Below are 22,401 nucleotides of genomic sequence, written 5' to 3'. Positions count from 1 at the left end.
AGAGAAAAGGGAACGAGCGCTGATTCCTGGGAGTTGTAGTCCAAGGCTCAGCCTGCATGGAGCCTCAGAGCAGGGAGAAGGAACTACGACTCCCGGGAGGAATTGCGCTACGTAGCCGCTCGCTCTCTACAAATTCTCCCGCCCCCTTCGTCCCCAAACCAGGAAGTCAGGGGCTAACTTGGGCTGCGGGGAAGGAGGAGGCGTAGCGGACGGTGGAGATGGGGACCAGCAGGCAGAGCGGGCCGTGGTCCGAGAAGGGAAGCGCGGGAAAAGCGGCTGAGAACAACGCCTCCTCGGCCTCGTGCTGCTACAGGTGCATCGAGTGCAACCAGGAGGCGACGGAACTGTACAGGGACTATAACCACGGGGTGCTGAAGATAACCATTTGCGTGAGTGCCCGGCTCTGCGGAGTGCTGGGGATGGGGACTGGGGAGGACAGCAGCGGGGGGGGGGCAGGGCGAGCGAGGAATTCTTTGGGAGGTGAGGCGTTGACTGGGGGTGGGGGATGGAAGAGAAGACTACCGCGTGGCTGAAATAGAGGGGAGCATTGTGGCCCAGGTAAAAAGTATGGCAAGAGGGACGCCTTTTGTGTGGTCTTGTTTGGTGGGTGGGAAGACTGGGCTTGAAGACCACTGCCCCAGGTGTAATGAGCCGTGCAGAACTGTGCCGAAGAACTACGTTTTTTATTCTGGTTCTTCTTTTTTTCTTTATTTTTTTAGAGATATCACTGCAAAGTGTCTAAAATGCCTCTAAGACCTGGATTAGAATTCCTGCTTTTGACACTTAGTAGTACGATGACCCTGGGCAACCCTCTTCACCTTTCTTGCACCTTGGTTTCCCCATCTGTACAGTGGGTGTGGGAATACCTGTAGGTACCAAACTCATTGGGTTATCGTGGGGTTCTGATGTGATTGTGTATACTGCAGGGAAATAAATTGCCCCTCCCTTTTTTCTCCTTTAATCAATCATTCAATCAGTCAATCAGTAAACATTTATTAAGCTCCTGCTGTGTGCCAGGCACTACCCTAATCGCTGAAGATATAAAAAGAGGCAAAAAGCAGTCCCTGCTCTCAATCTAATGGGGAATCGTTGAAGACTTAAAATGTATGTGTGTATATATGTGTGTGAATGTGATATGTGTGCATTTATGCTTTCCTTTTAACCATAAAAGCCTTTTTACTCTTTGAGATCGTAGGTAACCAGAGAAATTTAACTTTCAGCTCTCCATCCTTTTATACCCAAATTTTACCCTACATAGTTTCCACAAGTCTATCACCGTCTCCCAGTAGAAATATTGAGATGCTGCTGGAGTTATACAGGGTGTCCCAAAAGCCATAGCACAGTTTTAAGCTTTACTTGAAAGAAAAGATTTTGTAGAGAGAGAAGAAAAAAAAAATCTAGCACTTTTCAATTGTTACTTGCAATTAAGCTTTACTTAAAACTCCACTATGACTTTTGGGACACCTTATATAAACTGTGACCTGGTAATGAAGTATTCTTTGAAACTTGGAGGTTCTTTTTGTGACATTTCGCCTCTTCCATTAAGTAGGCATATAATACACAAGTTATGCAAACAACTCTGTAGTTCTTGGGAAAACAATATGTCCTTGCTCTCAAAAAGCTTGATAGAATTTTTGTCTTTTTTTTGTTTTGTTTTGTTTTGTTTATGGTCTGGGCCTGTGACTTCATTGGTTTAGCCAGCTCCCAGTGAGGAAACTCTTTACCAAGACAGATAAGTTATTAGGCAATTTACAGCATTGGAGAGTTGCCTAGTTAAGTGCCTTGCCAAGGGTGTGATGCATACAATCAATATGTGTCAGTGGGGCAATTTGAACCTCAGTGGTTCTGACTCTCAGGCTGGCCCCCTGTATCCAGTATACCAGATTATATACAAGTGAGGCTATAGTAAGTGCATAATTGAGTGTTAAGGAGGGAGGAATTAGAGCTAGATGGGGCAAGTGTCTGAGTTGAGTCCACATCTGGACTTACATTTGGTCCCCCAGACAACCTCTCTCTTTATTTAAGAGAGAAAATTGAGGTGAAAGTAGCCTCTTAAAATTCATATAAGCAGGTTTTCAACTCCTCTAATTTTTTGCCATTCTGATTTTTTAGAGTAGGGATCATTTCATTTTATATATCATTAATTCCCAGCATAGTGCCTACCACATAATGGACATTGTTGCTTGTTGGTTGATTCAGTAGGGGAAGAAATAATGTAGATAAATTCTTTTCCTAACTGAGTGAGTTCAACTGGCTTAATTAAATAGTTTATCTGAAAAATGAGCACAGGCAGAAAAGACTTTGTAGGGGAAAAAAAAACCCTAGTACATTTCATTTGTTATTTGTAATTAATTACTAATAATGTTAGAACCTGTGCTTATAGATCTTTGACATTATACTTGTGACATCAAAAATCTTTTTACATCCTTCAGAAACTTTTTTCTGCTAACTTTGAACTCTGCAGAGAGCACACTTTTAAGCAGTTTGTAATGTAATCAATCCTATCCAGTATATTATGGGTCTAATTTTTGTATAGGGTTATTTCCCCATGAGGTGGAGCATATAATGAACTCATTTTAGCATGCTAATGCAAACAGTGTAGCCAAAGTTAAGGCCTTTTGGAGGTGTTCCAGTATCTATTGTCTTATATCTCTCCTCCCCTTCTTGATTGACTAAACTCCTTGAGAAAGCCACCAAAGATTAATGCTTCCACTTACCTCTTCCCTCACTTACTTCAAAACCCTGGGCAGCCTGGCTTCCAACCTTGTCATTCAGCTGAAATGCTCTCTTCAAAATTACCAATAACCTCTTAATTGCTAAATGTAATAGCCTTTTCTTAATCCTCATTAGTCTTGATTTCTCTGTATCCTTTGACACTAGCAATCACCCTTATTTCCTGCATGCTCTCTCCTGGTTTTTGTGACGCTTCCTTCCTATTTCTTCTCCTACCTGTCTGACCATTCTTTCACTGGACTTTGATCTAGGTCACAGCCATTACTCAGGGGTATTTCCTTAGGATCTTTCTTGTGCCCTCTATCTATACCAAAAGTTCTCAGAGTATGGTCCGAAGACCCCTGGGGGGCCCTAAGATGTTTCAGAGGGTCTTTGAGGTCAGAACTATTTTCATAATAATATTAAGACACTTACATGTATAATATGGTAAACATACGACTATCTAACAATAATTTATATATGTTTGTGTGCATGTATATGTGCATACACACACACACACACACACACACACACACACACACGGCAGCTTTGGGAAGAGTTCACAATAATTTTTAAGAGTGTGAAAGGCTTCTAAGACCTGAAAATTTGAGAACTGCGTTTCTATGCTATCAAAAATAATCAAATGAGATAACACATATAGCACTTTGCAAAACTTAAAGCATTATATAATACTAGTTATTATTATCTCACTTGGTGATTTCGTCAGCCTCCATGGATTCAGTAATCATCTTAGTGCAGATGATTCCCATGTTTGTATATCCTGACTTCATCTCGCCTAAGTTCATCTCCCCTCACCAGCCGCCTCTTGGACTTCTCAAAACCGTATGTCCCTTTGACATCTCACACTCAATGTGTTCAAAACAAAACTCACTGTCTTTCCTGGAAAGTGCTTTGCTCTTTTGAAGTCTCTATTACTATCCAAGACACCACGATCCTCCCAGTTACTCAGGCTTACAATCTCAGGGTCATCTTCAACTCCCCACCTGCTCTTATCCTGCCTATCTAATCCATTGCCAAGTCTTGTCATTTCTACCTTCACAACATCTTTCTTTTATGTCCCCTTCTTTCCACTCACACAGTCACCACCCTGACACAGGCTGTTATCCCCTGTCTCCTGGACTAATACAATAGCATTCTGGTTGGTCTCTGCCTCAAGTGTTTTACCACATTAATCTATCCCTCCATTCAGCTGTCAAAGTAATTTCTTTACTCAAACAATTCTAGTGGCTCCCTATTAGCTCCAGGGAAAAAAAAAATAAAATTCCATTTGGCTTTTAAAGCCCTTAGCAATCTGGCCCCTTCCTACCTTTCCAGTCTTCTTACACTTTACTCTCCTCCACATACTCTTCAGTCTCCTGGCACTGACTTTTTTGCTGCTTCTCAGACATTGCATGTCATTTTACTGGTGGGCCCTCATGCCTAAAATGCTCTTCTTTTGTCTCTGCCTCCTAGCTTCCCTGACTTCCTTGAAGATTCAGTTCAAATTCTAAGCCACCACAGGACTGGTCTCCTTCCTCCCTTCCCCCACTTGCCAAGTGTCTTCCCTGTGAGATTCTCTTGCACTTCCTTTGTATGTACCAAGTATGTAAAATTTTTGCATGTTGAATGTGAGTTCCTTGAGGGCAGGGACCATATTTTTGCCTTTCTTTGTATCCTCATTATTTAGCACAGTTCTTGACATATAAGCACTAATGCTTCTTGACTGACTATTGACTAATATTCACTATCCAGGGGAAATACTATTGCTTAGGAAACACGTTTTGCTTACATTAAACTAGTGTATAAAGAATACCTGGCCAATTAGATTTATTTAAATTCTGACATGGAAGCCTGAAATGCTTTTAGTTATCTTACTTCCCACAAAGTGCTTGTTAAATTGGAGTGGGCAGGGGTGGGGGAGTCAATGGAACTCATGCTTTAGAATGAAGCTGGTCTAAGTAAAATAGGGTCAGAAGCAGCCTAGTAATTACAGCAAATAAGTGGTACATATAAGCCCCACCTTTTAGCTTCTTTCCCATAGTCTTTCTACCAGCTTTATTTCATTTCCTCCTTACCACCTCTTGCTTATCCACATCACCTCTCAGTATACTCATCTTGTCTCTCTTGGCTAAGAAGCCTGGCTGCTGCCGCACCAGCTTATCTTTTTACGTGTTTTCCTGATTTCCTCCCCTAGCTGTATGTAGCCTGACTTGTGTATTTAGAAGAAAATCCCTGACTTTCTCATCAATATGATGTACAAGGTGAGGTTTGGCTTCTTATAGAGCTAAAGTTAAAGATTTAGAATGATGAGACCAAGGAAGATGGAATTAGTGGAAAAGAGGAGAGTGGCTCCAAAAGAACCAGGATTTGAACACTTTTTCCTGACTCTGACTTTATCAGCTGTGCCACTCTGCCTCTTAGACTATCTGTCCTCCTGACTCCTGGTGTAGTGTTTTGTCCATTATACCATGTTACCTTTATAGCTTGGTTACTGCAGAGGTAAAATTAAAGTGAAAATACATCTGCCTTCATTTATTCAATTGGGAACTTTAATTTCTTGTTGCTTTTCATTTTTTTATCCAGTAAAACAACTTTTTGTTAGAGTCTGTTCTGATGTTTTTAGACTTAGAGGGTCAAATATTAAATGCTTCCACTAATATTACCCTTCTAGCTCTATGATTTTAATGAAAAATCCATTAAACTACTTATACTGTCAGTCTACTTGCAGATTCATCACTTCTTCACCTGTCAATACATTTTTCCAAAACTTCAGTAGCATTCTGTTTAAGATTTTCATATTGTTGCTTCAACTGTATGTGGAGTTGTTCATTATCTGTGTAATTTCATTACTGTTGAAATAAGCAAAATATAAATTTTCCAGTGAAATTGTTCACTTGAGTAAATTAGGATTCTCTCTAAACTGCTGTTCCAAATTCTGTTTCCCTTTTATAGGAGTCCCCCAAAGCCACTAATTTAGCCATGGAAGCCTGGAGTCTGACCTGAAAAATCCAAGTTCCCTCTTCTATTACACATAATTCCTCAAATCCTTCTAGAGTAGCCAAGAATCCCCACTCGGCCCTACACTCATAGTCATCTTTCCAAAGTTCCATATTGCTAGAGAGAGAACAAGGCTTTTCCTTCCTCTCCCCCTATCCTGACAGGCCCATGACTGTTGGAACTATACCAGGGACTTCTTTGCCCATCCAACTGTAGGTATGAAAATCTCTTAACACAGGACTGGGATTCAGAAATCCCTAAATCAAGTAACATCTATTGTAAAGTGGGTTCCTAGTGGCTTTCAGGAAACACTTTGTTGATGAAACCAATAAGTCATAATATCTTCACTTCATTTGCTATAAAAATAATCAATTAACTGTTACTTTGCCCCCAACTCCTGCCCAATACTTCAGTATTTCCGTGGATCTGTAATCTCACTGACATAGGTACTCCCTTCAAGGATGTAGTTCATGCCATCAAGTCCTCTTCAACTTGTTCAACTCTCGTCATGTTGGTCCTCCATAGGGGGTCCACCCAGCTTGCTGAGGACCTTCCTCTAGGCCTGTTGACATTGTATAGGTAACTAACTCCTTCGTTATCTCATTCTCATGCAAAAATGATGCACCTTTTAACGTGTTACACGGCTTGCCTTGGGAAATTCTTCATTGATAATATGTTGAAATCTTTACATTCTCCATTACCCTTTGGATGACTTGGCAGTTTCAATGCTTCAGAGACAAGTATTCTAAAGTTTAACTCATAGCCATATAGCATAACCAGAAGAATATCATTGTTAAGAAGATTGACATTCATTTCAAGAAGAAATTTGAGATGATTAAAAAGCTTTGCAAAATTTCCCAAAGAAATGCTACACGTTCTCTTTATACGCAATTCTGGACCAGTTTATTGTCCACATTGTTGGTCCAAGATATGTGTACTAATGTATTCTATGAATTTGTTCATCTGGGTATAGATGTGGATAATAGATCTTCATTCTTTTGGCTTTTCCTGTCTACATGGATAGTGGTGCCAAACTCTTTTGAGTAATTATGAATCTCATTTAGGAAGCTCTGAAATATTCTAGGACTTGATACAATCAGGACAGTGTTATCCACAAACAGCAAATGGAACATTAGACTAATCTATAGGAGTCCTCTTCAACCTTGACTCTGCTCTGTAGCTCCCACAGGACAGAAGCAAATGCCTTTGAACGTGTATGTCCCTGTTTTATGCCTGACTTGGTATTTTTAATCAGAGGGTTGTCCCAAAAAAGCTTTTTTGTTGACCTGTCAAGAAATCTTGTATAATTTTAAAATATGCATAGCAGACTCAGGGAAGTCTTTAAGGCAGCTTTTACATTCCCAAATCAAGTGTTTTATTAACACCAACAAAAAGTGCAACGTTATTTTGTATCTCTACACTTTCAGTCAATTGTGTGATGATACAGGTGTGGTCTGCTGTAGAATATCATCTGTGAAAGTCTGCGCCCTTCTCTCACCTCTTCTCTTTCTGTGCTCTGTCTTTGTGACCTCATCAGCTTCCATGAGTTTAATTATGATCTTTTTGTAGAAGACTCCCAGATTTTTATTATCAGCCTTAATCCTTCCTGAGCTACAATTCAACGTCACCAGCTGCCTTTTGGACATTTTAAACTGGATATTCTCATAGGCACTTCAAACTGCCAAGTAGAACTCATTGTCTTTCCACTAAAACCCACTCCTTTCCAGAACTTCCCTATTTCTGTTGGGTACCACCATCATTCCAGTCACCTCAACTACTCACTCTCCCTCATCCTACATATCCAGTCAGTTGCTAAATTTTGTCAGTTTTTCCTCAGCAACTTCTCTCATATCTCTTTTCTTATCTCTGTTCGGATTAGTTCAGGCCCTCATCATTTCTCAGCTGGAAAACTATTGCAGTAGCCTTTTAATGTGTGCCTATGCCTCAGGTCTTTCCCCTGTCCAATTTATTATGTGCATAGCTGCTTAAAGGGAGAGGCTTAAATTGAAAGGCTGACATATCACTACTCTATTCTGTGAACTCCCGTGGTCTCTATGACCTCTAGGATCACATACAAACCTTCTCTTTGGCATTTCATGCCATTTACAGCCTGGGTCCACCCTGCCTCTCCAGGTTTATCAGCCATCATTCCCCTTCATGCACTTTCTGGTTTAACTATACTGGCCTCCTCATACTCACCTCTGTGTCTTTACATAACTTGTCCCCCATGCCAGGAATTCATTTCCTCTTTACTGCCCACAGAATCTCTAGTTTCCTTCAAAGCTGAACTCAAGTACCATCTTCTACCCCACAACTTTTCTTGATCCTCTCTGCCTGTTAGTGTTCCCCTCACCCCAAAAACTACTTTTTATTTATTTTGTATATACGTAAATTCGTATGTGCTCTTCAATAGAGTGTAAGCTTTTTGAAGTCAGGGACCACTTGATTTTTGTCTTTGTATCCCCAGTACCTAGCACAGTGCCTGACATATAGTGTGCAATAAATGCTTATTTATTGTTTCTTCTATCTTCCTTAAGGATGCCCTTTATGTTTATATAAATTATTCTTATAAAGATTTTGTCAAGATGGTAAAGTAGGTATATGGGCTAGTGATTGTTAATATTTTCTTAGTCACCTTTTTATTTAGTGGTAATAAAGTCCATGCTTTTTTTTTCCCCCAAAACTTTTGGTATCTTCCTTTCTTTCATTTATCTTGAGAATCCAGACTTTAACACCCTTAAAATTGCGTTACCTCCATCTCACACCAACTCTGCGTATACTTGATCTAGTCCTACATCCTTTCCCATATTTGTTTTCTTCAATACCATCCTACCTCCTCATGCTGATGGGGAAAAGAGTTTTTGTCATAGAAACTTCAACAGATCTTTTCCCTTTTTTGTGTCTTTATTGTCATCCTTCCAGTTTTGTTTTTAAAACAACCCAAGAATGATGAGCCAGTGGACTTATTTTCCCTCTGTTGTTTCTTGTGTTACGAAGTGCTCCTCCTCAGAGTCTCCTGTTCTGTTCCTCTGTAAGATTCTACAAATGCTCTGTGTTATCTTTCTCCTTGGCAAGAGTGACAGAATCTTTTGATCTGAGCATTGGAGTGACCTCAAGACCCATCTGTGCTGAGAATACCTGAACAAGAATCCTCCCTTCAGCATCCCTGAAAAGTGGTCATTTGACTTTTACTTGAAGACCTCCACTTCTTGAGTGATCTGTTCAACTTCTGAATAGCTGTAATTGTTAGGAAAGTATTTCTTGCATCATATCTAAATTTGACTCTTTTCAGCTTTTACCCCTCACTCCTAGAGTTCTGCCTTAAAAGAATAAACAAGTATAATCCTTCTTCAAAAGAACAGCCCTTGAGATACTTGAAGATGGCCATTCTCCTATCTCCATGTCTTGTCCAAGTTTTATTTCCCCACTTCCTTCAACCAGTCCTTGTATAGCATGAGCTTGAGACCCTTCACCATCATGGTTATTCTTGGCTGAATATTTAGCCTATCAATGTCTTTCCTAAAATGTGACACCCAGAACTAAATACAATATTCCAAATATTTTCTGACTAGTGAAGAAGATAATAGAACTGCAACCTACTTGATATTCTGTGCCTTTCTTAATGAAGCGTAAATTTAAATGGCTGAGAGTTTCTAGATTATTTTGGTTTTGGGGCAATTGATTTGCTTTCTTAGGAGATAGTGATAGTCTGTGTCCCAGCCTGTTCTTTCATCCATTTCCCATTTAACAGCCTCAGTTACTTGTTTCATTTGGACTGGTTGGACTTGCCTCAGTTGAACACTATACTTTTTTCTAATTGGATACTAATATTGTTCTTTCTTCCACTGAATCAGTGGGCTTAATCATACATAGGTAGTTTATTTCCACATTATTAACCGGTCTGCTCTTACCTGTTGAAAAGCAATACGTTTTAGGTTTTGTGATATTTATTGGTATTCACATTTAATACCTACCAACTCTTTCCTTGAAGAAAATAATGATATATTAGTGAAGCTTATGTAGACTCTGCAAATCATTAGCCTCTCTTCGTATCTTACTCCTTGAACCATATTTTCCGAAACATTTTTTTGCCATCTTCCCCCAAACTCTTAACATTGAAGCCACCGAGTATTACAGTATATACTGAATAATACAGAGAACCTTATCATGGTTTTTTGGTAGGATTTCTACACTTCCTCATCCTCTACAACATTTGCTTCAATGGTGGTCTTTTTTCCAAAAGCTAATATGAACACTGTAATATACAATGACCAGATATCCTGTGGATCCTTGAAAAGGATTCTTTTTGTTGCATTTGGAATCATGATAAAATCAATACCACAAAGTCTATTATTTGCCTAGTCTACAAAGAGAACTTGTGAGTTGTCATCCCATTTAGCTACAACTAACTTCCTTTTGTCTTCTGGTTTCATTTATAGCAAGAATTTTAAAACTGATATTATTTAGTTCTTCCAGTAATCTATAGACATAGTAACTACAGTGAGGTGGTGTAGTGGACAGAGTACTAGACTTGGAGTCAGAGAGACCTGAATTCCAATCCTACTTTAGACATTTAGCTATGTGATCTTGGGCAAGTCAGTTAACCTCCCTTGGTCTCAGTTTCCTCATCTTTAAAATGGGGATAATAATAACTCCTACCTCCCGTGGTTGTTGTGAGGATCAAATGTGATCATAATTGTAAAGCACTTAGCACACAGTGCCTGGCACATAGTAGTCGTTATATCAATGCTAGCTGCTATTATTAATAAATGAATTAATACATATAGTGCTTTGCAAACGTTAAAGCACTATGTAAATGCTAGTTATAAATTGAACAAGGACCTCAGCATTAGGTGAACAATAAACTAATGTTTTTAGACACTAAATTTTGATTCTGGCCACCTTCTTCTGCCTTTCTGCCACTCTCCCACCATCCCTGACAAAGTAGAAGGTTGAATAAGCCTTGAGGGCCACAGCGGGGCTCTCATTTTGGTGTGGTGTTGATTTGGGTTCTCACAGGCTTTATGTCAGCAGAGCTCAAATTCTTTCAGGTTCATCCGAGATGAGAAGAATTGAGGTGCAGTCCCAATAATGTCTGATTTCTGAGGACCAGCATATAAAGATAAAGAAAGTCATCCTTGGTACATCAGATACTTGACAGTTAATTCTTTATTTTGACAACTCGTGAAACTGTGCCCAGTGTCAGCCTTTAAATACAGTTTTACATGTAGCTCTTTGAATTTGAGGTTAAAATATTAATAGTTCTGACCTGGAAGACTATATAATTTAGAACAAACTTTGGGACCATATATGTATTTAATCAAAATTAGTGAAAATATCAGTGTAACCTTATTTTCCAGCACTAGATATTTTTAAATCTGTAAGATTTCATAATGTGTGTTTACTTGTTCTGATGTAATCTTATCTTGAAATATTTCAGAAGTCTTGCCAGAAGCCTGTGGACAAGTACATCGAGTATGATCCTGTTATCATCCTGATCAATGCCATTTTATGCAAAGCACAAGCCTACAGGCATATTCTTTTCAACACTAAGATAAATGTAAGTTGTATATTTTTCTCATTTTTACATCATTTGAAAACTATGTTAAATGTCTAGGAGGCTGATAAATTAACGGCAGTGTTTACGCTGTTAACAGGTTTCACTATTCTGTACTTAGTTGCTTTTGAGTGAATGTGGGTATAAAAAAGCACCCTTCTGCCATTTAATCTTGGAAGTCTTCATAAAGGGAAGTAGGCTTTCAGAGGTTCGTTTAATTTATTGAATTGAAATCTGTTTAACAATTTAGATCAGCAAATACTGCACAAATAGTAAGGCAATAACAGAGTTGTTTGCTCAAAATTAGGAAATCTTAGTGGTTTAAAATGACAAGAGAGATATAGTCCATGATTTGTGGGCTCTCTGACCACATCTCCTCAGCAAGCTTAGGTCTGAACCCTTCTGCCTGTAGAAATCTTTAAGGTCAGAAAGATTTTAATTTATAGACAAGGCAAATGTAATGTACATGTCAAAAAGTTCAGCTCAAATTTCCTAGTATTTTCTATTTTTGTAGCAGCTCTAATCTGTGGAATTTTCAATTGATTTGTAATTTGCCTTTGTCACTTTATAACACACAGTCTAGATTAGGACTAGAATCAGTTTTATTAGGAATTTCACAGTGGGTACAAATGGCTTTGGTTAAGATACCAAGTAAAGTTTATATTGCCCTTGTTTTCTTGCTTCTTCTCCCACCACTGCATGTCACTGTTTTGTGCTTTCTTCTTTTCGAAAGGAACTAAAGAACTTGCAAATAATATAATTGATTAGTGAAATGGTCTAAAAAATGAATGCAAATGGGTTGTTACTTTGACAATCCTAAGTTTTAAAAGCTATTAAATGGGAACTTCCTTAGCAAAAATAAATACTTTGCCTTATTAATATTAAGTACATTTGGGCTGTTTCTTTGCCTGACTTAAGTGCCAGGTGTTTTTGGTTATCAGATCCATGGGAAGCTCTGCATATTTTGTTTGCTTTGTGAAGCGTATCTGAGGTGGTTGCAGCTGCAAGATTCAAGCCAGCACATTGACCCTGATGACTTAATAAGATATGCCAAAGAATGGGATTTCTATAGAATGTTTACAATAGCTTCTTTAGGTAAGAAGTCATTCTTTATTTTCCTACTGAAGTGTGAATCTTCATTAAAACCTCAGAGAGGCTTGATCAGTTAAATTCAACCAAAAATATCTACTCTTTTCACTGTGCTGGACACTAAGGAGTCAAAAACAAAACTATGTCTGCCCTCAAGGAGTTTACGTTCTAGTGGAAGATACAATCTGTACACAAAATAAGTAAGGGAATTTAAGAAGAGAGAGAATGCTAGCAACAGGGGGACTTTTCATGAGATACGGCACCTTTACGGACCCTTGAACAAAGTTAAGGATGCTGAAGGGAAAAGGTGAGAAAGTCACCTATGTCAGGCCTGACAAATGGCCAGTACAAAGGCACAGAGATGGGAGGTGGGCTGCTGAGTTCATAATGAAGTGGTCAGATGAACTGGGATGGAGAGGTTGAAATTAAGTTCTGAAGTCTGCCACTAACCTGCTGTATGATTTTTATTAAATCACTTCAGCTTTTTTATTCTTTTTTGCTTTTTCATATGAAATGGGAAAAAAATCATTCTTCATCAAATCAAATACCTTTTAGAAAATGTTATGGAGTACCATATAAATGCCATTGTAATATGTCATTAATTCGGTATATCTTATTAATTCAGTGACCAGTTATCCAGCTTGAAGGAACTGGATAAATAAGCTAAACAGGTTTGCAATGTATTTAAATATATGCTTATGACATTTGTTCTACATCTGCTATGCTTGTAATATTCAAATATTCGATTTGACCAGTGGGAGGATTCTTCCCAGGCATTCTTCTCTTTGAATGCTGTTGTCTTAATGAATGATATTTATGTAGCACTTACTTTAAGATGTGCAAAGCATTTCACATCATCTCATTTGAGCCCTATAAGAGAGATTTTATGGGTTATGTTACCTCTGTTTTGCAGATGAAAAAACAGATTTGTAGAGGTTAAATAACTTTCTCAGAGTCACAAACTTAATGTCAGGGACAGGATCTGAACCTAAGTGTTCCTTATTTTAAGTTCAGAGCACTATCATCATACCAGAGTAGGGATATTCTACCAGTTGGGCATGAATTGTTTTGACAGATGGATAGAGCATAATATTTAAAAGAATAATGGCCATCTCTAGAAGATATAGAAAAATTTACCTCTGCAGTGGCCTAGTAAAACTGTTTGGCCAGTGGTCAGTAACCTTTCTGACCTTTAGCCATGAATCTCGACCATTCCATAGCTAAATACACCTAAAGAGTCAGCCAGTCTACATTACAGAAGATGGCAGTACAGAAATCCCAGCTGAGAACTGACTAATCCAACACCCCAGAGATGAGAGACTCTACCTTCTGTTGTACCACTTGAGTAAAGTGCGTGTGTGTGTATAAATGTAGTTAGGGCAGCTAAGTGGCACAATAGATGGAGCATTGGGCCTAGAGTTAGAAAGACTCGTCTTCCTGAGTTCAGTTTGGCCTCAGACACTTACCAGCTGGGTGACCCTGGGCAAGTCAATTAACACTGTTTGCCTCAGTTTCCTCATCAGTGAAATGAGCTGGAGAAGGAAATGGCAAACTACTCCAGTATCTTTGCTAAGAAAACCCCAAATGGGATCATGAAGAATTGGACATGACAAAACAATAAATGTAGTTATAAATAGAGATAACATATATCTTTTTGAGTTTCTCATAAATGCTTTGGGGATTTGAAGGGAAATCTGCTTGTTTATCTCAATATTGAGACCTAAACAAATGTTAACAAACCAAGAATATCTCAGTCCTTTGTTTACCGAGGCTAGATGATGATGTTAATACTAACAGCTAACATTTATATAGTGCTTCAAGGTTTGCACAGCATTTTATATATTTTTTCTCATTTTATTCTTACAAGCCTGTGAGGCAGATGCTATTATTAGTCTTATTTTGTGGATGAGACTTAAAACAGCTTATCAGTGATGTAAGTTCTAGTAATTGCCTTATGCTTTATTTGGGCATAACCACCATTATTTTAAAATAACTGATGACAGACTTTCTAGCGACAAACATCCTAGCTCCCAGCATTTTTTTTTCTCAAGTATCAAAAGTTAAGCAGAGTAAACTAAACTAATTCTAGAATGGGAAACCTTTAAACTCCTGTAGGATCACTTATTCTGTATTATTCATGTTGGGAGTTAAGTATATACTGTTTTCTAGTTGTTGAATTGTTTAATGTGTGTATGACATCTTCACCATTAGCTTGTGAGCTTTTAGAGGCCAAGAGAATGCCTTATCCTGCTTTTGTATCTTCCACAACACTTAACATAATGCTATGCATGTAGTAGCAACCAAATTCATTAATTGAATTTAGGAATAAAGTGTCCCATCCAATTCAAGAAAAACTATAATAACAAACCCACAATGGATGCTCTGTAAGTATTGATTAATAATGACATAGACACTCATCTATATTTTTATTCCAAAGGAAACCTGTCAAAGACTATCCCTCCACTTTTTAAAATAATGAGAGAGCCTATTATAAATTTCAGATACTGTATTTTCTTTAAAGCCCTTTGTATTTGTCACTGGAAAACTTAAAATGACCTGCTCAATATGGCTGAAGCATCAATTCACAAATTTGCTATAGAAAACTGTTGGAGGCCTTGACTTTTGTTAAATAAGAGAAAAGCAAAGCTTTTCAATCCTACTAATACCACATTGGATATGCCTCATTTTCAAGGAATTCTGAGTAGGGTATTAATATTATGTCTCATCTTTCTTGTGAAGGATCATGGATTCATAGAACTTTAGAGTTGGAAGGAAAAGGATCCTTCTAGTCCAACTTTTTCTTTTTATAGATGAGAAAACTGAGGCAACCTTATTTTATATACTTGATAAATAAGGACACTGGAGGCTCAAATTTTGCCTCATTGAGAAGTGGATCTAAAGCCAACTTCCTTTTTTTTATTTTAATTTTTTTTCAGTTAACAAGCATTTTAAAATTAATCCTTCCCCTGTCCCTCCATTCCCATTGAGAAATGAATGAGTGAATGAATGAATGAAGCCCTCTTATACATAGCTACAGGGTCCAGCAGAACAATTTCCCACATTAGCCGTGTCTGAAAATGTAGGTTAGAACCAGTTTCCAAACCTCAGGTCTTTTTATTAAAAGGGACTCAAGAGTCATCCTATCCAAGAATACCTTCAGATAGCCTTTGTTGCAGATAGTCATCTAGTTTCTTTCATTAGAATTGTTTAGGCCAGGGATTTCATAATAAAAAGATAAAGAAATTAAAGAAAAAAATCATCAGTTAGATAGCATATACAGTCAAATTCTTTCCATTTACTATCTTTGGAATAAGTCCTCTAGTTCTGAATTTAGACCTCTTGTCTCCTATTCTGTCCTTTCTTCCTTTTTAAGATATACATCAGAAATCGGCAGACTTTTCAGAGATTCTGTAGATTATATCTACTTACTGAAGAAATAGGATCTGAAAATCTAAGACAGAAAAAATTTCAAGTACTCTTGTTGAATCTGTCTTATTGACAGTTGTAGTTATTTTTGAATTGTTGTAGTTGAATTCTGACAGCTATAAGTAGGGAAACACATGAATCAAGTTGAATTTAATTGTGTTTCAGAAGTTGTATTATCACCATTTGACTAACAAAAGCCAGAGGTCCAGAAAAAGAGATAAATCCTGGTAAAACATTTCTCATGGAATCTACCGATCAGTTTTTGGAATTAGGGTTTATTTGTTTTTAGGTGGGGTTTGATTTTGATGTGAAGATTCATACTTTCCATTTTCATTTCCTCTATAGAACAAATGGCTTTTTTTATTGGAATTTTTGCTGGTTTGTGGCTAATCCAACCCACAACACTGAGAAGAAAGTCCAACTTCATTTTGCTTCTGAAAGCACTACTATTGTCCAGCTACGGGAAACTCCTGCTGATTCCAGCCGTCATTTGGGAACATGACTACACTCCTCTGTGTCTCAGACTCATAAAAGTATTTGTGCTTACATCAAATTCTCAAGCAGTCAGAGGTAGATTTATATTTTAATTCCTGTTTGTCAATTTCCTATATATATTTGGCATAGAAATAATTTAATCCCATGTCTCTAGGTCGGAGTATATGACGTTAAGATCATAATGAATGCTGGGGTCCTTCATAGAATAATACCCCCACCATGCATCTGTGCAGTGCTCGTACAGTTTTCAAAGCCTTTTTACCTATCTGTGTGAATAATACAGTGACATTATTAGCTAGGCACAGTAAGTGGTATTATCTCCATTTTATTAATGAAGAAACAAGGATTCAGAGATGTTAAATGACTTGCTCTTGGCCACACAGCTAATAAGTAGAGGAATTAGGACAAACCCCCTTTGCATTTCTTGAATTTTTTCTTATACAAACCTAAATCAAGTAAGAGAAATCAAAAGTTACCCTTTTAGGAAGTGCTGATTTGAACCTGGTACCTTGTTTATCCATATGGTGATCCTTCTCAACCTTTCTGCTGTCTTTAGTACTATTTGTGTTACCTTTCACCTTTATATTATTTCTAATATTAACACCTTTTTGGGTTTCCTATAGTTTCGTTTTTGTCATGGGAGGTAAGGAGACAGTATTGTCACTTACAGTGACAATTTTTGTGCTTAATCTTGTGATACTGGTAACAATAGAAACAAGTATACAGATGCAAAGGTATGGGAGAAGATAGCAGCAATGGTAAATGGAATCCAATGCAGATTCCATAGAACAAATATATTAAAAAAAACTTTAAGCCTACAGAATATTCTGGTACCATGTAAATAATCTAAATATCACCACTTTATGAACTTGGTAAACACTGAGTGATTTTTCATTTCTTTTGCAGTGACCCTAAACATCAGTCGCAAGCTTTCCTTGTTGACCATCCTGAGTGGATTAGTATTAGAAAGTAGTGTGGTCTGCTTCTTCCAAAGGATGGGATGGGATGTAGAAAGTGATTGTTCCATCTATAAAACTTAAAATTTCTCTGGAAGATAAAGAAGAAAAACCTCTATGGTCATGACTTTCAGGAAACTGTCGTAGATGTGGACATGAATTCTTTTTTTATGAAAAATTAACCAAATAAAGGAACATGCACTAGCAAAGTAACTAGGTACACAGTGCCACTTTTTCTGAAATACTGGTTATATTTCAATATTTAGTTAAATGATTGTTTCTTTGTGCCTAGTTCTGCTGTGTTCTCTGTACTGATCTCCTGCCCTGGGTCATTCCCCTCTCCTTTTTTTTACTCTTCTTCCTGAGCCATACCACATTTCTGGAAAAAGTTACAGAAACGTTCTAAGCCCAGGATATTTTCATGCTATGTAGGTTTAACAGGGCCCTCACTACAGTTTAACTAGCCTTTGTTTTTTATTGATGGTTGTTCCAAAACATCTTTTCTGCTCAAACCGCCAGTTCATTCTCTACTCCCTGCTTAAATCACATGAACTTGCCTTCCACTTTTTTATTGGGAAGGTGCAAATCATGAATTCCTAGAGTCATAGCTCCACAGGCTCATAGAATTTCATTTAGTAGAAGCTTCATAGATCAGCTAGTGCAGCTTGTACCTAAGCAGGAATTCTCCCTCTACAATATTTCTGAAGGGAAGTCATCTAGTCTCTACTTCAAGTTTGCCAGTGAACACACTACCTACCAACATATTCTATTCCATTTTGTACTGTTCTGTTTGGGAAGTTTAGATAGATATAGCTGAAATCTGGCTCTTTTTCCCTACACTCTTTTTCCCTCCAATCTCAAAGGTGTTCTCACACCTCTATCTTTCCAGGGCCTCCTTCTTTCCTTCCATTTCTCAAGCATGTCCCCTGCACCTCCTGAGAGACTTTATTAAATTATCCCTCATTCTTTATAGCATTTTCATTCTCTCCATTGCCACTGAATTGGAATTTCATGAACAGTTCTCCCGTATCTTGAGAGAAACTTGTCCCTGCCGCCTGCCTTCTGTCCACTATTGTATCTTTCCTTCTTTCCACTAACAGACTTCTAGCAGCAACAAGTGTATACTATTTGCTGTATCTTCTTTGTCACCACTTGCCTCATTTCACTCTGCTTCAATCTGGCTTCCACTCTACCACTTTATTAAAAGTACTCTCTTGAAAGTCATTAACAGCCAAATTAGTTACCAAATTCAGTGTTCTTTTCTCCATCTTAATTCTTTTTTTGTTTGTTTTTCTCTGCAGCTTTTGACATTTGCCTAACTTTCTGAGTTCCCTTTTAATTGTTATCTTCTCTCTGACCACTGCCTACTTCTTGGTGATATTCCCTAAATGTAGATATTCCCCCAGGCTTTTATCCTCAACCCTTATCCCTTCTTTCTTTCTATTCTGTCTCTCTTGTAAATGTCCTTTACTTTCATGGTTTCAGTTACTTCTATGCAGATGATTTGCAAATCTAGCCTCAGTTTCTCCTTCAGGTTCCATTTTTGTATCTCTAGCTGACAGATTTTTCACTTGGGTAGCACCCCTCACCACAAGCCCAAGGTGTCTGCCAAATTCATCATTTATCCCATCTTCTCCCCAAAACACCTTCTAAAGGTATTCCCCCTCCTGCCTCCCTCTTGTTATCAATGGTAGCAACAGTGAGGCACAGAACCTCAATTTTCTTGGATTTCACCTTTGTTCTTCACATGCCATCAGTTACCATTCTCTATTACACCTTCCCTTTGCAGTTTGTCTTAAAATGGCTCATTTCTTTCAGTTCTCACTACCAGCTCTCTTAATTCAGGGCCTTAATTATCATGCCAGACTATTTTAATAGTCTCCCAACTAATGAGATCCTTGCCTCAGGGTCTGTTCCCTCCAATCCAGCTTGCATATTGCTGGCAAATTAATTCTTGCTTAAGTGCAGCCTTGATCTCATCACTCTCTCCTGCTCCAAATCCTTCAGTGATTCCCCATTACTTGTGGAAGAAATCCCCAAACTTTTCCTGAGAGGCTACTTTTGACTTTCCCTCAGTGTTGGGATGATTATCCTCATTGTGTTCAAGTTTACTGTTCTAATTGTCTCTCCCTTTTCCTCAACTCACACCTCCCATTTCCAGACACCGATTGATTTACTCATTGACCCCTGGACATTCACTATACTCGGCTGTTTTCCATTCTTCCTATTGGCGTCTTTTCCTTTCTTGACTACCTAATTAAATCCTACCATCCTTGTAAGACCAAGTTCAAATCCTTCCTACTTGAAGCTTTCACTCCAACCAAGTGATCTCTTCCTTCATTAAACTTAGCATTCATTATATATAAAACTCATGCGGTAACCTTAAGTTGTCTCATGACAAACATGATGGTGTTTGTATTTATTTAACTTGTATTTATTTTTTCCTTCATTTGTGTTTTGTTTTCATCAGCATTTTCTCTTATACTCTGTATCTCCCATAGGACCTCATACATAATTGGCTCAGAGTAAAACACAACCTTAAAGGCTCTCTTGGGGGAGAGAGGAAGGCAACCCAGGGTGGGAATTGGGAAGGTTCATGCTTCACTGCTCAGGCAGGCAATAAGGATTATCAAGTGCTTATAATGTGCCAGGCATTAGGCTAAATGCTGGGGATACACATACAAACAAAGAGAAAAACACTACCCTCAAGGAGTTTACATTCAAATGGTGGAAGACTACATATAAAAAGGAGTGGAAACACTTTTCAAATCCATAGGGGAATGAAATTTGACCCAGACTTATCCCCAAAATGGCATCCCCAGAACCAACTCACCAGTGGAAGGGGGCCAGCATGGCAGAAGGACGTTATGGGGTAAGAAGGCCTAGGCACTGAGGGAAGTCCCAAAAAGACAGTTGAGTTAGAAATACGTCTCTACAATCACCTAGCCACCACCTTCTACTGCGCCTCTCCCACCCCACCCACCCCCAAATAAACATGATCAAGTCAACTCTGTCATTATCCCTAGATATGCTGTGTTCATCTACTTTCCTATAACTCTACTCAAGATCTTTCTAATTTTCCAAATCAAATTTACCCCTCCCTGGTCACCATCCCACACATGTATTTTCTCCCACTGCAATCAAAGCTTCTTAAGGGCAGGGGTTGTCTTTGCTTTTATATATGTCTTCCTGGCACTTAGTCCAGTGTTGGGCACATACAAAGTGCTTAATAAATGCTTTCTCATTTCTTCATGCATCTTTTCGCTCTTTTGTCAAAACAACAAAACAATGATGAAAATAAAATAAGGCAATATATATTCAACAAAAGCGTTCTGTATCATGGAGGATATTCTGTACAAAGGGAAGTGGGATTCATTTTAGAGGAGGAAGTTCTCCAGGTTCTCTTATTTGAAAATGGCATTGTGCTGATTGCATGCAGAGGCTTCTCAATGAAATTCAAAACTAGTCAAGAGAGATTAGCCTAACGTTACAGACAGGAAAAACAAATGAAAGAAAAATGCTTATTGTCCAGATTATGACATGTAGGTGGAGAGGCAATCCATTGAGTTGGTATATGTGTCTAGGACAAGCACTGAAAACACAGACTGAGATGGATCCAGTAATTGAGTAAGGATGAAAAGAATAGGCTGGATTATATTTAGAAAATTAGTATTTTGTATTTTTAAAAGTTTATTGCTACATTTTGACACTAGAGATACTTCCCAACACCCTAAATGACTCCACTTACAAAATACATTCCCCCAAAGTTAATCATTAACAGAAAGAAGAGTCCTAATGTTTGTTTTATTTGACCAGTTGTGTGATCTCTCCTTATTGACCTCATTGTAGTCATTTTGTTTATTGTTCTTTAGGCTCTGCTTTCTTCATTCTGTTTCACTTCATAGCATTTTCTCTTTTCATACATCAAGATCAGTAATTTTGTTATGGAAACTCCCTCCACCAATACAAGCCATTTATTACTTGGTTGATAAGTCATGGTTACTAGGTGTTAGGTGCAGGATTTGAACTCAACTCTTCATGACTCTGAGTCCCACTAACTACTACCCACTAGGCCACATTCTTCTCAGAGACAGGTTTCCCCATGTGTCTGAATTTTTGATATTCATCATTATATGGCACAATAATATTTTGTTACATGCATAAATAATTTATTCATTCACCAACTGTTCAGTGCTTTCAAAATCTTATTTTTACTGTTATCCTTTTGTAATCTTCCCTTTACTCCTTGAAACATCTCCTGTAACAAAGATTTTGAAATAAAATGCAAAGAAGCAATTCAGCAAAACTGCATCCAAAGTGTCTAACAATACGTGCAGTATTTTACATCTATAGCCACACCTCCCCACTCCCATGAAGAGAGGAATAAGGTATTCAGAATACTTTCATTTATCCCAAGCTTCCTGGGACACAACCATATTTTTAACTGCCATAGCCCTGTAGTGATGCTGCAAATTCTAGGACACTGTGAACATCAAGGAATTGATGTTACAGATGACCCCAAGTGCAATGGACAGAAACATAACAGGTGTAAGTAGGATATACTACTATATATTATTACTCCCATTGATGACTTGCCTCTAAGAAGTGGTATAAAAGGAGCTGGGTTGGTCATATTGTGAGAGTATGGAATACAGGGGTGGGGAACGTGCGGCTTCAAGGCCACATGTGGCTCTCTGGGTCCTCAAGTACGGCCCTTTGAATCCAAACTTCACAGAACAAATCCCCTTAATAAAAGGATTTGTTCTATAAAACTTAGACTCAGTCAAAAGACCACACCCAAGGACCTAGAGGCCACATGTGGCCTCAGAGCTGCAGGTTCCCCACCCCTTGTCCAGTGAACAGCCTGACAGCTTCACTGGTGACCACAAAATATAAAAGGACCTAGAGGAGAGCCTGTACAACATTGGGTAGATACTCCAGAGAGCATTCATGGGAAGGCACATACAAGAATCATAGGATGAGAAGGTACAAATGGGTCATGGCAGTGATGGGTGATAATCATATTGATGAGAGCATACATTCATTAAAGGTCTGAAGTATCAGAATGTCCTACTTGAGTGTTCATTTTATCACCCACATTGTTATTTTGCTGCACTTTTTCTCATATGAATTGCAGCATCAGAAGAAAAAAAAAGCTCTGTGAGATAA

General features: G+C 38.2%; 1 protein-coding gene across 1 annotated transcript; it reads left to right on the top strand.

Annotated features, from left to right (window-relative positions):
- Positions 1-56: 56 nt before the first annotated feature.
- ARV1 (ARV1 homolog, fatty acid homeostasis modulator) lies at positions 57-17,445 on the top strand. Its single transcript, XM_027859185.1, is given in 5 exon segments — positions 57-389; positions 11,150-11,269; positions 12,208-12,361; positions 16,127-16,351; positions 17,183-17,445. Coding segments are annotated over 5 exon segments (966 nt in total). The 3' UTR covers positions 17,317-17,445.
- The last annotated feature ends 4,956 nt before the right edge of the window (positions 17,446-22,401 follow it).

Source organism: Vombatus ursinus, unplaced genomic scaffold, assembly GCF_900497805.2.
Source record: "Vombatus ursinus unplaced genomic scaffold, bare-nosed wombat genome assembly UNPS02014160.1, whole genome shotgun sequence".
Taxonomy (NCBI): domain Eukaryota; kingdom Metazoa; phylum Chordata; class Mammalia; order Diprotodontia; family Vombatidae; genus Vombatus; species Vombatus ursinus.
The sequence above is the reverse complement of the archived record's forward strand: the minus strand, read 5'-3'. Positions and strand labels throughout refer to the sequence as shown.